This window comes from Labrus mixtus, chromosome 8, assembly GCF_963584025.1.
Source record: "Labrus mixtus chromosome 8, fLabMix1.1, whole genome shotgun sequence".
In the NCBI taxonomy this organism is placed as follows: Eukaryota; Metazoa; Chordata; class Actinopteri; order Labriformes; family Labridae; genus Labrus; species Labrus mixtus.
This window is the reverse complement of record NC_083619.1, coordinates 12,092,085-12,108,072: the sequence shown is the minus strand read 5'-3', so window position 1 is coordinate 12,108,072 and position 15,988 is coordinate 12,092,085. Positions and strand designations below refer to the sequence as shown.

At 41.4% G+C, this 15,988-nt stretch overlaps 1 protein-coding gene across 1 annotated transcript in view; it reads left to right on the top strand.

Annotated features, from left to right (window-relative positions):
• Positions 1-294: 294 nt before the first annotated feature.
• Positions 295-15,988, top strand: part of kcnn1a (potassium intermediate/small conductance calcium-activated channel, subfamily N, member 1a) — a 51,399-nt gene continuing 35,705 nt past the window's right edge. Inside the window, exon 1 of the mRNA XM_061044338.1 lies at positions 295-1,681. Coding sequence (XP_060900321.1) covers positions 443-1,681 — 1,239 coding nt within the window. The 5' untranslated portion in view covers positions 295-442. The remainder of the gene's footprint in view (positions 1,682-15,988) is intronic.

Here is a 15,988-nt window from a genome sequence, read left to right as displayed (position 1 = left end):
TATAGTGACGTTCAGGATATATTGTTTGACAGGCCTATGGATCGGTTCGGGTGACGTAGCAGTAAAAGTGATTTCTGATTATGCAGGGTGGTTATGGCAACATTGACAAAGTCGATCTATTGGCTCCACAGTGGATTAAGATGATCGACCATGTGAGCGGGATTTAAACACCTTTCTATCCCTCACGTAATCCCGTTCTTGTCATATCCTCACAGCCTTAAGGAGTGATCGATCCGCTGCAACCTGTGCGCATAGCAGGCGATGAAGCGATATTCAGGCGAAGGCGGTGTTTTGGCTGTACGGTGACGTTTTAAGGCAGGTCCTGGTCAAACCTACCAATGATACAAGTCGCTCCTATTCTGCTGGGACTGATCGCAATGAACGGGTGTCGGAGCTCTGCACGGCAAAGGAGCAACCACAGCGAGACGCGGCGATCAAGGGGATGCGGCATCGGTACGCGGGAGCTGTCTATCAGCACCAAACTCCCGACCAAAAGCAAGCAAGCAGCGCGCAGAGCCGAGACCCAGCCGCTCCTGTTTTCAGCCTGCCGCCCCCGCCCTCTTCTCACCACCGAGACCGCGCTCCGACCACCGCCGCTCAGCGCCAGAGCCTCCAGGAGCTCCCGTGTCTGAGCCAGCCCTCCCGGAGACCTGTTCGCAGCGGAGACCCTCTACCTCTGGCGAGCTACGACGCCGTCCAGCGACCTTCACACCGAGCCGGTGAACCCAGCACCAGGCAGCCGGAGCACCTGCAGCAGGATCCCTGGGCCCCGGCCGGCAGTCAGCAGCAACAGCCGCCGGCGTCGCTGACGGAGAAGCAGCCTGCTTTTCCGAGCTGCCACTGCAGTTTTTCCGAGCAGGAGGAGAGCGTTTCTAAAAAACAGCCCCATTCTCTCGAACATCTCCCACCGCAGCCCTCCCCACCTTTTCCGCCTCCTATACCTCCGCCACCGTCGTCCTCCTCCTCTCTGCTGTTTTCCCGGGAATCTAAACGGGAGGATCGGCTGCGAAGGAGTGCCGATAATTACCAACAGGCGAGCATCGTGGAACGCTGCAGGGGAGGAGGAGGAGCAGGAGGGCACCAAGACCACAGGCAGTTGTTGCAGCAACAGCAGCAACAGCAACAGCAGCAGCAACAGCACAGTCATTTAAGACTCCAACAGAGGGACCCCTCCCCTAAAGGAATCCGTGCAAACTCGCAGAAAGGGCGCTCTTCGAATGTATGTGAGTCAACCGAGGCTAACAGCAGAGCATTCGAGTGTCAGACTCAGGACCTACAGCAGCAAAAGATCCCACAATTACGAGCGCAGCAACAGCTGCTTGTTGGGAGCAGCTTGCCGATCAACTACTGCGCCAGCGGCTCAGGAGAGCTATGTAGGACTCACCAGGCTCCTCTGCTGCAACAGCACGAGCAGCAGCACGGCGCACCGGGGCTCTGTCCCCAGCGTCCACAGCACTGTGAGCAGGACCGACAAAAGTCTGCGCGGATCTCCGGGCAACCAGGCGACGGCAACCGCGACACCCGCGTCTCCCCCCCGGTAACACAACAGGCGTACGCGGGGAACTCGTCAACGACTGTCAGCAACAGCAGCAAAGACAGCCCCAACTACGGCTCGAGCTATCACCTGTGGCCAGAGAGCCCGCATAAAGGAGAAGAGAGGATCCGCATCGACCCCCACAAGGTAGCTTTTCACATTTTCTGCTACGATATCACATTAAGTAGCATCTTACCACAAAAATACAGTTTTCAATCAGTGACCACGCCTGTCATATGATTTTTGATAAAGATAATTTGCTTTGTGTACGATGTGCACGCGCGTGGCATGTGTGTATGTCTTTTGAAGAGAAAAGAGGGGGGGGGGGGGGGGGGGGGGTATATGTTTTTGAATCGTCATTCATTTTTTTCCTAAAGCGTTAATGTCAGTACCGTACATGTAACCCAGCGCGTGCAGCGCGCACAAACAAACCGCGGATGAGAACCCTCACGCGCACACACACCTGTTCCATGTTGCAGTGTTGTTTTGGTGTTTTGGGTAGCTCACTGAAAATATTCAAACGGCGCTCCCCGGCAGCTGAATTAGGAACAAAGCGTTTGATGTTTCCACAGAGCAGAGGGGTCTCCGAGCGGGAGAATTGTAATAGTTTGGCTCTCACACACTGACACAGTGATTAGCTTTAGAACATTAGGCCTGCACCTGTCTGTCTAACGTACTTCACAAGTCACTTTATATGCTATGCGCCTCATGTTCTGCTTGGACAGTGGTCATGCACTAAATAGTCCACTACTATGTCATAGTACACAGTGTTTTATGTACATTTATATTATATTCTGCCTAAAGATGACAATAAAAACACCAACCTTGACAAACAAGAACATCTAGAGGACATGCACAGAGTTATAAAATGACAACATGGATGGAAATATGTTGAAGACTCAAAGTTACACAAAATAAGTAAAAAAAATACAGAGATGTCAGAAGGAGGAATGAACAAGAAAAAGTAAAAAAATGGAATGAAAAATTCTTTGATCTATTTCTATTTGATCTATTTTCATTGATTGTTCTACTGATTAATTCATTTAAAGAAGATAGGCTATGTTGAAACCCACCCTTCTCCATATAACTCTCAAAAAGCAATATAAAAATTTGGATTTTAGCTGTTTTGTATATTGTCCTAATTTTCTTTTGATTTATGATTAAGTTGATATTTTTCAGATCGTATTTGGTACAATATAAATCTAGTACAGAAAGGTAAAGCAGATACTGCTAACACTAACTGCAGTATTTTGAACTAAACGCTAACACTTCACTTTTTTAACACTACTCTTCTGAAGAGTAGATCGAAAGACAAAACAAACGTATTATTATTTGTCTCTTTTGACTGAATATTTGAACACAAGCTATTTCATTTTTAAATGAGTAAAAGTTAGATGGGTTTCCCCCCCTTCAGCATTTACTTTATAGATGAGATTGATACTTTTAATTTCACAGAAAGAGGAAAGCAAAGGAGCCTCTGATGAAGCTGCAGCATCTAAATAAGAGCACCAGACGCCTGTTTTAAATGCTGCAGATGTTTTCGGTGGCTGAGCTGGCGCCAGTCGCAAAAGGTGGAACACTGAACCACCTTGACATGACTGTTCTGAACTTTGCTCAATCTTGGAGCATCAGCAGAACTACAAAATACCAAACAACTAAAGGGAAAGTCAACTTATTTTTCTTCAACTTCATTTTCCTGCACCAAGATAAAATCACTGACAGGGAAGCTAAACCCTGAGACTAAAGGTATACGGATAGTAGAACTTTTTCTACTAACTAACTATAAATATACTCTGAGAATACCGGTCCAAAGTCAGGGACAGTTACAGCGTCATCTGTTAAGTGTACTGCTCCAAGGGCTCCTTCCTCCTTCCTCCTAAACTGCTGATGCATTGCAGCGCTTGAGGAATTTAGTAAAGGTATTCAGATATTGTGCAAGTGCCATCATCTTTATTTTGTTTGGACCCTGATAAAAGTTACCAAAAGTAAAAAAAACTTCAGGGTTTCCATCTTTTTTCCACTTTAAAACATATTTGTTCTAAAGATTGTTGCAACACCATAAATAAAAATTTAAAGCAATATATGGTGTACAACATCACTAGAAAAGTCTTTGATCGGTCCAAGTTAAAACTCACTACTGTTTGGAGTTATAGGACTTGTCTTTGAATCCTGTCGATAATAGTATGCAAAGATGTTATTGGGCTTTTCTTAATTGTTGGTGTCCAATGGCAAAGACAAAAGAAAAGCTGACAAATAGTCTGTTAAAAGTAGTGTACCATTCATAATAACATCTTTAGACACTGTTGCAAGAATACGAAGAAATCGACAACCAAGAGTTCCAAGACCTCTTTTGACCCTTTTTACACTCTTAAGAATAATTAAATGGAAAGCAATATCAACTGTAGGCCAAAAAATATAATTGTCACTCAAGTACTACGCAGAGTTGGAAATCTGAAAGGGAAAATAAATCTTCAAAGTTCTCCCCTGACACCCTCTTTCTAAGTATCAAACCTTTTCCACTCGCTCTGATCCGAGTATTTTGATCCGGCCAGACACGTTTATCCATTCAGGGATATTTGTGGGATTGTGGTTACATGGTATTGAGTGGCCCTCAATGAGACAGCCTCCCCTTTTGAAATCCCTAAAACAAAACACTTGTGACAGAACAAGCCTGATAAAGTGTATACGATTACAGCACAACCTGAAACTTGATCGCCCACCCACTGAACTGATGGCAGCTCGTACAATATTGTGTCCTGCCTCAATAACATTGTGCTTTGAAAGGTGCCTTGCTGCTTCCATTGTGATCAGCTGTGTAAGTACTCTAATGCTGCCACTTACTGCTGCGCTGATATCTCCTGCAGTCACTCTGTTTTACATAAACACGGGGGGATTGGCTGTCGTTTTTTCAGAATACAAGGAAATTGGGATTAGGAAAAAGTTGTGATTAATCACACCAGAGTTAGTAATTAAGCTCTCCTTATTACATGTTGATTATGTGTGTACATATATCCGAGGAGAGGTTTGTCAATCCTCTAAATATAATCCTGAATCTTTGCTGTCCCAGCGCCATACAGGGCTTATTCCAATGAAGACAAAAGAAGAATCTTAGATTACTTCAAAACCCCAAAGGACTCAAATTAAGTACCAAACACTCATATGTGTGAACCACCTTAAGTTCTGCATTTTATTTGATATATAATTGACATGATGAACTGATTCCCACAAAATGGTGAAAACACAATTTTACAATTGACTTAGATCCATTTCTCTAAATTTGATCAGAAAACTTAAAAGCAGACGTAAAAAAGATAGAAAATCATCAGACTTGTTGGGGCTGTAAGCGTTTCTGCTTGAAACATTTTTTTTTAAATTAACCATCTTTATACTGGTTTGATAAATGTCTAATTGTTTCAGCCCTTTTCAGCATACAAGATACTATTATTAAATATTACAATTTTTCAGACTTAAACTGATCTTTATGATGCCTGTTTTGGTGATTTGTTATAATCCATGCAAATGTATTGTTTCATAGTTTAATAAGATTGGGCCTGAAGAAGTAGTAATCAGACTGCGGGTTAAATGCCAGAATAAGAAATAAAAATGTTAAAAAAAAAAGTAAGGTGCCATCTCTCTCTTCTCCAGTCACATCGCCCGTGTTTTTTTAGGTGCTTGAGTCCTGTAAGCTCCTTTGCTGTGTGTGTGTTTGAGTATGTATGTACGTGTGTGTGTGTGTGTGTGTGTGTGTGTGTGTGTGTGTGTGTGTGTGTGTGTCAGACGAGTGCCAGCCCACCTTTCTGGAGAACATAAGGTTGCGTGTGTCATTGCAGAATGGATGGCTTGAAAGAGGAGGGAAGCCATTACATCGGAGCCTTTTGTGCAGATGCTGCCAAACTGCGGTCCAACACGTCTATAATCACCTATATGATCTGAGAAAGGTCAACACTGTGTTCATCAAAATGGCACCTGCAACCAACTTTAGTGTCTGTGTGACACTGTATGCAGGATTTAGTGCAGGTTGTGTCTAACTCTTGTCTCTAGATATCAACATGGTAAAACTTCTCTGTAATGTTGAAATACAATTAAAGGTATATTTTATTAATCTAGATTTAAATTTAAAGTAATGTTTAAACCTAACCTACAGTTTTTAATATTTTTATTTTGACAATAGTTCTAATGTGGTTGTTCATTTGGTCCTATTTACTTTTTTATAGAACTTTTTTTTCACAGTTCTAGCTTCTGGATTTTTGTCCTTTTAGTCAATTATTGTTCCTGTGTCTGTTTGGAACAATCTGTTTGTCGGTATACAGTATGAAGTACTTTCAGCTGCATGTTTTTAAAAAAAAATGTTATAAAGATGACTTTGTGGGCTGTGTGTTTTGAGCTCTGAAATTTCCAGTTTTGCTGCTTTCAAAGCGTTGTATTTAGTCATTCCCTTTTCTTCTGTTGCCTCCACTTAGTGTTCAGTTTTCCCATGAAATCATTTATTTAAAGGGCAGTTCTTGTGTTTTTTTATAAAGGTTGTCTGGAGACTAAATTAAGAAAAATGTTGATGCAATTTGGCAGCCAGGTCTCTTTAAGAAACGACTTCATCTTATCAGTTGTTTGTGTTGGCTCTTTAATAACGCTTAGTAATGTGGAATGCTGGAGCTTTGGAACAATTGATGTCGACAGATGTGCTTACAATATTATGATTAAGTATACGCACTCATGCCAGAAGAAACATTATGTTGATTTAAACTTTCGATATCGGTCATCTCTGCTGCTGTTTCTGGGCCCTGTACTTGTTTTCCTCTCATTTGGGCGTCCGTGTTTCCACTGCCCTCCTCTACGTGTGTGCTTGTGTGTGTGAGGGCAGCCAACACCTTGAAAGTAAACACACCGCGCTTAAAAAAAATTAAATGTCAGACAAGGGGCAGATCCTTTAGTTTACATCCTCTGTGTGTGATGAAGGAGTGGCACTGTAGATGTGTGATAAGGCAAAACAATCGCACACAGAGAGGTAGGTGGGAGCTGCCGGAGACGCTCAGTTTGGGCTGCAGCTGGCGACACACAGGCTGTAAGTATGAACATGAAGCTCTATTAATAATTGATTGCTGTTTTCCCTATTTTTTTTTTTTTTTAGTCGGCTGTGTTTAAGTGCTACGCTGCACTCACTACTCTGAAATAGATTTGTGTTACCATGTGTGTTGCTATGGAGAGATCAGCCTGGTATTGTGCAGCTGTCTCTCTCTCTTTTTTCTCTCTCTCGCTCTCTCTCTCGCGGGGTGTTGAGTTTGGTCAAGGAAACATGTGCAGAACAAGACTATCTTTTGGATTAAGAGTCATAGTAACAGAAACACACACATTACAGGCACATGCAACCTTACACACACACACACACGCACACACACACACACACACACACACACTGAAGGGTAACGAACACACACACTGGTGTTACTGTAAGTGGTTCAAACAGTGCTCCACTTGATGTAGTTCATTCCCTTTGCGTTTCATTTGAGTGAGCCTGCACAAGGAGAAGTGTATTGGATTACTTGCAGTCCAGTTGAACACAAAGAGTGGAAAGAAAGCGTGTTGGGGGTTTCCTCACCGCTTACTTACTTGCGTATTCGACGGGTGGAGGCACAGCATGGCAGATGTTTTCGCTCTGCCAGCAGTCAATGCAATTTGTAACCTGACTGCTCGACCTCTCATGATGTTTCCTTTCTTAATGCGTGTTGTAACTTACATTTTTCCCCATCCGCGCCGTGCTAGCATGCCAAGTCCCTGCCGCGGCTCTTAGCTTAATAAATGGCCGCAGTTCATTTATATGGTAATTCCTGTGAGATGTTAGCCAAGGGATGCCAGGCATATAATGTATCACCACAATGCATATGCTTTATGGCTAATTAGGTTATTGATCTGAGGCTGTTTCCACGTTAGGGCGTGATCACAACACAAAAGAGTATGAGAGTATGAGTAATGCAGCTGTAAGCAAATATTTGTCGTTCATTACAACACAGGGGAGATTCAGACATGCAATGATGGCTTCATAAACTTGTGAAGGGGGCAGGTGTATGTGCATGTGGGCGTTTATTCTCATATCTAGTGAAATTGTCCATGCTTTGCAGCTCATCATTTCAATATTGCCTGCTGGCTGTTTTTGGATGTTTGTTAAGCACAGTGTTTAGAGTGCAGAAACAAGATGTGAGGGATGTGTGATTTCATCACTCTGCGTGCACACAATCCGCTAACGAATTCGCTCGAAGTCCGCGCATGAAAGATGTAAGTTTGGAAATCTCCTCCTGCTGTTGTGAAACTCCATGCAGAGAGTGTGCATACACATGTGTGTGTTTCTCCGCTCTTCCTGCATGTGCACTCTATTTTTCTTCCTTCTCATCATGTCTTTATGCCCTCAGGTCAGAGTTTGACTGCTGATCCCCTGAGCTGCCGTGCTACTTAATTTACAACACATGATACACAACTTTTCTGCTGTAAAACTCAATCACAGCCTCCTCCGGCCACTGATAAATATTCAGTGAGGAACAAAAAGCCTGAGCTGAACCGTATCTCGTCTGATCTGCTGTGCCTTCAGCTGTTTATAGAAAATGTGAGTACCATTTGTTACCTTTAGACAAACAAAGATGCTTCTCTGGGAATTAGAATTTAGCCCAGCCTTTAATCTGGAGGCCTCTTTATGTGTCTGTGTGTGTGTGTGTGTGTGTGTTTGTCTGTGTGTGTGTGTGTGTGTGTGTGTGTGTGTGTGTGTGTGTGTGTCTGTGTGCTAATATCTACAAATTACAAAATGCATATGTGTGTGTGTGTGTGTGTGTGTGTGTGTGTGTGCTACGCTGTCTCCAGCCTTAGTGGCTCTTCTCCAACACACAGGCTTTACAAATTGAAACAGAAGATGAGTTGAATGAAGCTGTTTTTCCTTCAGTTTGGCGCCCTCCCCTCCCCACCCTTTCGTTACCTCAAATCACCTTGCTGGAGATTAAAACGCAGCTTTCCTGTATGTACAGCAGCAACAGGGTCCGCTGAGGTTGACCACAGGCGATTTACACGGCAGGAAAACATCATCTGTTCCATCAGGCATTATTCTGGTATGTGTGTATGTTCTGCTGCCCTCGTTTCTGTTCATGTATGCAAGTTAATTTGTATGTGTGTTTATGTAAATCACAAGGAGAGAATGAATGAGTGGGAGGATAGCGTTAGTATATAATTTGAATGTGAATGCCAAAGGGTTGTCTTTACATGGTAAGGGTCGCACTTACTATATGGCAGCTTGTAGACATGAGGAAGACCCTCCACTTCACAAATCCTGCACTGTATCGCTTCACTGTAGTCTTCACAAATGCTTAATTATGTATCCGCAGGCCTGTTTACAAAGAAAAGCATATGTGAGAACGAGTGTGAACAATATGCATGTGTTTTCGGAGGTGTCAATGAAATAAGCATCGATTTTATTACAAAATGTGAAAGATATTTCAATTGCATTTATTCAGTGTTTGCACAATGTTGACTTGAGACAGTGTAGCGCATCGTTTCCTCTCTCTGTTTTCTCGGCTTTATGTCAGCGTTTGGTGTGTGGCTCTCTATACAGCTGCTCCAGCCTCCATTATCGGCTTCCCTCCAACTGTTAACCCCTTCACGGACCACTATCACGGTGTGCGCACATCTCCTTTTGTTGCTGCCATTTTCTTTTTAACCCTTTTCATCAACAACGCTGCACTTCCATCCCTCCCTTCCCCCTTCATCGAGAGTCACAATCACTGGTTTCTGCTTCTTCTTGGCTGCAAGTCTGAGGGGAGAGAAGATTTTAAAATAGAATCAATTTACACTAAAGGGCCCAGGGGGCATTAGAAAACTGCAGCACTTAATTTCATAACCAAAAGAAAAAGAAAATCACAGCTGCAGGCTGTTAGCACAACTTTTATCATGTGAGAAGTAATAGACTAGAATGAAAGACAGCCAGTCTTGACTCTATAGAGTACAGTGTGGGGTCTGGTTATGGTTCACCTGCCTACAAAACAAGATTACATCCAATGTGGTACAGTAGGTTTGTGTGCGTCTTAGGTTTCTCCTGAAAGCATCAGTGGGTGAATACAAATGTGCTGCCTTACAGTTCACCAGGGGAAAGTGGAGTTAAAGCCAGATAAGGATATTCAATTAGCTGGAGTCTATAGAAGACCACTGCTGCGGAGCTCCTGTGCTCTGCATGCAGGAGCAGGGTGACATATGGTAAAGGAGGAGAAGTGAAACCTCATATCTTCTCATTTCATCTTGTTATTGTTTCCTTTTTTTCATGAAATGTCAGACATATAACAGCAAATATAAAAGTTATTTATTTTAAATGAAGACGATTTGTGGTGGTGGTGGGGGATGGGGGGGGCTTAGCACCAAATGGTGTGATGACCATTATTCTTTTTTTTAGTGACATAGGAATCGCATATTTTGTGGCATTTACATGCGTTAAAACTCATAAAACAAACCCATCAAAAACATTCAAAAAAAAAAAATCTTATTTCATGGGTATATTGTTGTTGCAAAGCTTCACAGGATCCCTTACACATTTTCAAAAAACCAACCTTGGCAATCACCAACTCTGATTAGTCTCCTTGTTGTATGAAATAAGAACGGTACAGCGACACAAACACTAGTGTGACGGCTTCACACACAATATAATATAACATGTAGGCCGTGTGGACGTGAGGTGCCCATCGGCAGAGCTGAGCAAGCTTTGGCACCTGGAGGGAAAAACATGAGGAAGAGGAAGAACATGAAGAAGAGGAAGAGGAGCAAGAGGGGAGAGAGGAGCAATGAGCTCTGCTGAAAGTGCCTCTCTGCCTCTCTGCCCTCATAGCGTCAAGCTTTGGGTGGGTTTGGGTGCGTATATCTTTTTATTCTCTCTTAGATATCTCTCTAAGGATTCACTTTGACCCTAAAGAGCCCAAAATAGAGAAATCCTCTGATTCTCCATCTTTCTATCTCATCCTCAAGCTTCTTCTGTTGGCTCATGTCCCTTCTCCCATCATAAATCTTGAACAGGACGTTTCCAGGCAACTCTCCAGTCAATCTTTACTGTGTTTGTTGGGCTATCGATCTGTCCTGTGCTATAGGTTGTCCTGGCTTCTCTCTCTCCACAATTGATGTTTTTGCCACTAGGATGGAAAGAAACTGCCCTCACTTGAATTTACCGTTGGCTTGTTTTCAAATGACTTACAATCACCTCCCAATGAAAATAGAAGTACTTAGGCGGTGGCATTTTTACACTGGTGCCGTTGTCAGATCTGTGGTTTGATAAGAGGCAGAGATTGTCGGATTGTAGAGTGGGTTATGGGTCACTTAAGGGTGATAATCTCTGTGAAGAATATATGACCACTGTAGGATGTGAAATAGCCGCCAGGGGATCTGTCCCCTAATGAAGATGCTTTGGTCTTCTGGGTCCTCATAGACTGAGCCATATTTCAAGCGTGTGTGCATCCGACCACACACATTATTGGTCGTTTTGATAAGTGGGAGGAAGTATTGGTATGAGAGGCCGTTAGGGTCATAAATCATACTTGTTCACACAACATTGTAATGTTACATAATGTTACACTACACTCTCCTACACACTGCTATACAAGCTTGCGGAAGCAGCCACATAATACAACCTATACACCACACACAGACTCTACTGTGTGTGTGAGAGGATCATTGAACATGTAGATGACAGTGGAGGGTATCTACATGACATTAATGTACACTGAAGTGGACACAGTCACACTCTCACATACTTTCATTTGTCATACTTGTATCACTTTTAGTTTTTTTTGCATCTTCTGGCAACAATTTGTTCCAATGAAGGAAAGTTCTCCTTCTGCTCCCATACTCACAAGTTCAAGAGTTCAACTTACAAAGAATCAGTCTTCAGCGTTGCATCCAACTTTTGCTTCAGCTCAGTGTTGACTTCACAATTGTAAACAAGTCTGATCCTTGGTTGCTAAATTTAAGCCATACCTGCTAACAGCACATTGTTTATTCACTACCTTAACAACCTTGATCATATATACAGCTGGAGGGGAAAACACATAAAAAGCAGTTTTCCCTGTTCTCTGATGCAAAATACATGACTTTTATTCTTCAGAAAATTGCCTTGCTGTCACTTTCTCCTCAAAATCCAATGTTTAATGTTGTTGGAAAAATGGAAAATTACAAATGAAAGTGAGGCTGTGTGCTATAGAAAAGAAACATCTGCCTTTCAGATACATTGTTGTGACAAAAATGAACCTGTCATGACGCCTCACATTAGTAGCACAATAATCAAGCTGATCGTATCATGTAATGATGAAAAGGTCGACAATAGATTGTTAGCTTGTTACTCAACTTATGCTGCAGAGGTGCCATAAATATGCCGAGCAACAAAGTTTATGGTTAGTTTCAATTAGTTTATATGACTTGTTAGCTTTCACTCATTTGTTGAAAAAGTATTAACCCTTGTATGAAATGTTGTTTGCCTCATCTTATCCACTTTAAAGTGGTGACTGTGTGTCACCAAAAACACATGTTTAGTAAATACTGCAGTGGTGTAAGAATGAGAGTCTTCTCCGGTCTAAAACTCTGCTCATAGGACCCAGTATGTGTGGGAACGTATCAAGGACTGGGATATCAGCACAAATCTGGCATCAATCAAGAAATCAGCCATAATGGGAGTCTATGGGGACGAATAGGTATTGTTAATAATATTGTTGATTAGCTAACACAAAGAGGACGTATCGTAAAATGCTCCACTTGTCTTGTTTCCATTTTGTCAAACAAATCAAACAACAAAGAAGCAGCTTTTATGAAAGAATTCACACTTTGGCGTTAACAGAATATCAAATGTGAGATATTCAAAAGACATAACATTGTTCTGTCTCTTATCACACCAGAGCATATACTTAAATGCACTCAACTCATCCATTAAAGAGTGAAGTGCACTTAAATATTTTCAAGCATATTTGAAGGTCCAGTATTGTTTCCCTCTATATCAACCAGCCTTTTGTTCGTTCAGGTTTTAAAGGTGGCTAGTTTATTTCATTACATAAAGGAAAAAATCAGTAAAACAAAAGATATTAAAAAACAAGAGCCAAAAAACAGATTGCAAGGTAACATGTGGTTCCGGCTGTGTCTCTATTGGTGTCATCATTGACTCAAGTTTAGCAGCTTTACCGGGTGCAGAATGTCATCTAACCCAAGTTATGTCTCAGGCGCTAAAAGGTTGTGTCTAGGTTTGGAAGTATAAGCCTAACAAACTAATCTCAACTAGCATGTTATAAATTACTTTTCCATTGTAGTCATTTAGCCACGGCCTGTTGCAGAGAATTGGCTGTAGATGCTAGCTGGGTCATATTTGCACAAAATCTGATTATATTTCTGAACCCTGTCAGTCACCAGGGTTCTTTGGCTTTTCACAATGTCTTTGCCCTCTGCTTGTCAACAAATGCACGTTGTCTATAAGGGCAAGGTAACAGCACTAAGTGTTTTACGACACTGAGACCTTCTGTCAGTGCTAAAGCGCAGCAAACCAAATTCGACATATTGTTGCTTTAAAAGTAAACTGAAATTAGCCACTGAAATTGGGTATTTGCAGTTTATCTCTGGAAATAAAAACAACCACCACCTAATGACTTTAATATTTCTCATCAATTGATGCATGATTCTCTGGCAAATTTTGTATAAGTAGGATCGCTTTCTTCCTCTAAACGATGTATGTGCATGAACCTGCGACAGAAATTGGAGATGAACCTATATCTCATAATCTAAAATGAATTATTTCACAAATTGCCAGCCTCAGTGTTCACTTTTCTATCCAGAATAGATCCATATGTTATCAGAATCAGAATCAGATTTATTGTCCAGGTATGCTTACACTCACAAGGAATTTAACTTCGGTGAACTGTGCTCTCTTATGTACAGGTACAACATTAAATATCAACAATAAATATAATAAGAAAAGACTAATATTTACATGACTAAATATGAAACAGTGCAGTGGTGAATAAGGCAAAAGATGCTGAAGTAACATGATAATAAGTAAAATGCAGTTATGTGACAGATTGGTCAATTAAGATGTCAATTACAGTGTTTACATAAATAAGTGTGTGTATATTGATCATTTAAATTAAATAATATATACATATATGTATATTCACAGTTATGGCCCCGATCCAGAAATCCTGCTTATAACAATGCTCTCTTTTAATTTGCTGGAAATTGAACTTGTTCCCAGTGATACAGAAGGTGTCCCACAGGGAAAGCAGCCCCCAATCAGTTCTAACCCCAATCTCCCCAGGACCTAGTTTTCAAGACACACTCTCACTGGAGTACTTATAGACTAACCTTGTTAGATCCTAATTATAATAGCATTGTGTCTCTGCTGAACACAGGGTGCCATTAGTCCTAACAATAACACATTCCCACAGGCATGTACCTGTGTCCCGGCTCTCCGTGAAGCTTTGCAATTGTTTTTGGTACTTTTTGGTCGTTAATCTCTAAAAGAAGAGCAAAGAGTTGGAAACGGGGGCTTGTGCTTTGCAAGAGGCCAATTAAGATTTCTGTTATTGTTTTTAACTGCATGTTGTGGAGACAAATATACTGATGGGGATTTTGCAACAGATATTAATCCAGTGTTTTTATTCCTTTAGGCCGTGTTCACATTTCACTTATTTTTTCAGAAAGAAACGCTGCCTTCAGCACCTTTTGAGCGCTTCTGTGCGAGTGTTCTGTAACCTTAACAACGGCGCAACCGTTATTGTCTACCAGATAGCTTTCTACCGATAATGTTGGCTGGTAAAATGGCAAATAAAGTGCAACTTTTTGTATTGGCTTTGGCGTTTGAGGAGGATGCCCCTGAACAGCCAATGCACCATTTATGGGTGCATGACATCCTCCTCAATAGAGAGTCAAAGGGAGCGTTCCGCAACCGGATCCAGGAGCTCCGCTGTATACTTACCAGAAAGACCCAAAGATCTACCGATCTGTTCCCAGATGTACTCCTTTATATGTATGTTGCTGTATCGTTTGTGACTCATGTCATATAACTCGGTGTCGTGTGAAACTGCAATCACAAGCTGTTCAATTGGTACTTTCACGTTATCCATCTTGGTGGGTGTCTTTTTGGGCACCGGTAACTAGGGACGTAGGTTACTAGGGAAGGTACACGCGCACCTACTCGACTCGTCCTGATTGGTCAGCTGTCAGAAAGGCGCTTGACGTCAAACAGCGCTTTTCTGAAAAGTTAAAATATTTCAACCGAAAAAGGCGTCGGGTGCAGCGCTTTTAAAAGGCGTCTACTTTTTGAAAAGGCGTCATCCTTTTTCCTTTTTCCATAGGGTTGTATGTAAAAAAGGCGCTGGCAGCTGAAAAAAAGAAGTCAAGCGTTAACACGGCCTTAGTATTTCAATAGCTGTTGTATGTTCACACACGCCAAGTTTAATAACTTGTTTTGAAAGGATTTTGTTTTGTTAGAATCTTCGAAGTAGTGATACAGTTCTTTTACTTCTGTTTAGCTTTTCTATCAATTTTATTACAGTATTTTTACCCCTGTAATATTCTGGCCATATCATTTTTTGGATGATTCATAGTTGGACTGAATGTGATCTCTAAATAATGCCAACACTGAACTAAATGGTACAAGAAGGTCGTCTTGTTCTGCTGTGATTTAAGGCTATTGCTCCATATTTTAAACTGGGTTATTTGCCTCTGTAAAGGTTATAGCTTTCCTGGGGCGACTTGAAAGCTGAGCCTGATTTTTTAAAATGTGTTATCACAATTTATTGTGTGAAGATTTTATGTTTCCATTTATTTTTTTATTTTTTTTGCAGAGCTCCTCTGATAGCGCCACTGATAGTTACACACGCTACACTGCAGACCCCCACAGCTTTCTAGTAACAGTCCACAAATCAAACATGCTTTAATATTTGAGGTGGTAGAACTGGCAGTTTATGTTATAGAATATGCAGTTTCCATTACAGATTGTTGATTTTTATACCTTAAAGTATTCAAACTCATTCGTTTGTTCAAATCATCTGAGGCTGATGATCCTAAGAATAATTAGTTTAAATACCAAAACACTGTTTTCTAAGCTTACAGAGAGATTGTGATTTTTCTTTGATATTTTGTTATTTCAATATCATAGGATTACATTAAAGAGTAGCAGTGCAAAGGACTAGTTATGGGTTAGCTGGATGGTATGTAGCCAGAAATACATACAAAGCAAAACAATGACAAATTATAATAGAACTTCAGAAAAACTGCAAATCAATTTCACCACAAAAATGATTTGTGTATTTTCAAAATGTTTCAGCCGTGTGCAAAAAGTTTCATTACTTAACGTTATTTATTGCTTTTAAGTTGCTTGCATATGAATTGTGCTTTGTTCTGCTCACTTCACTGCCCATACACACACATACACACACATACACCTCTCTTAATTCAAACAATGCATTT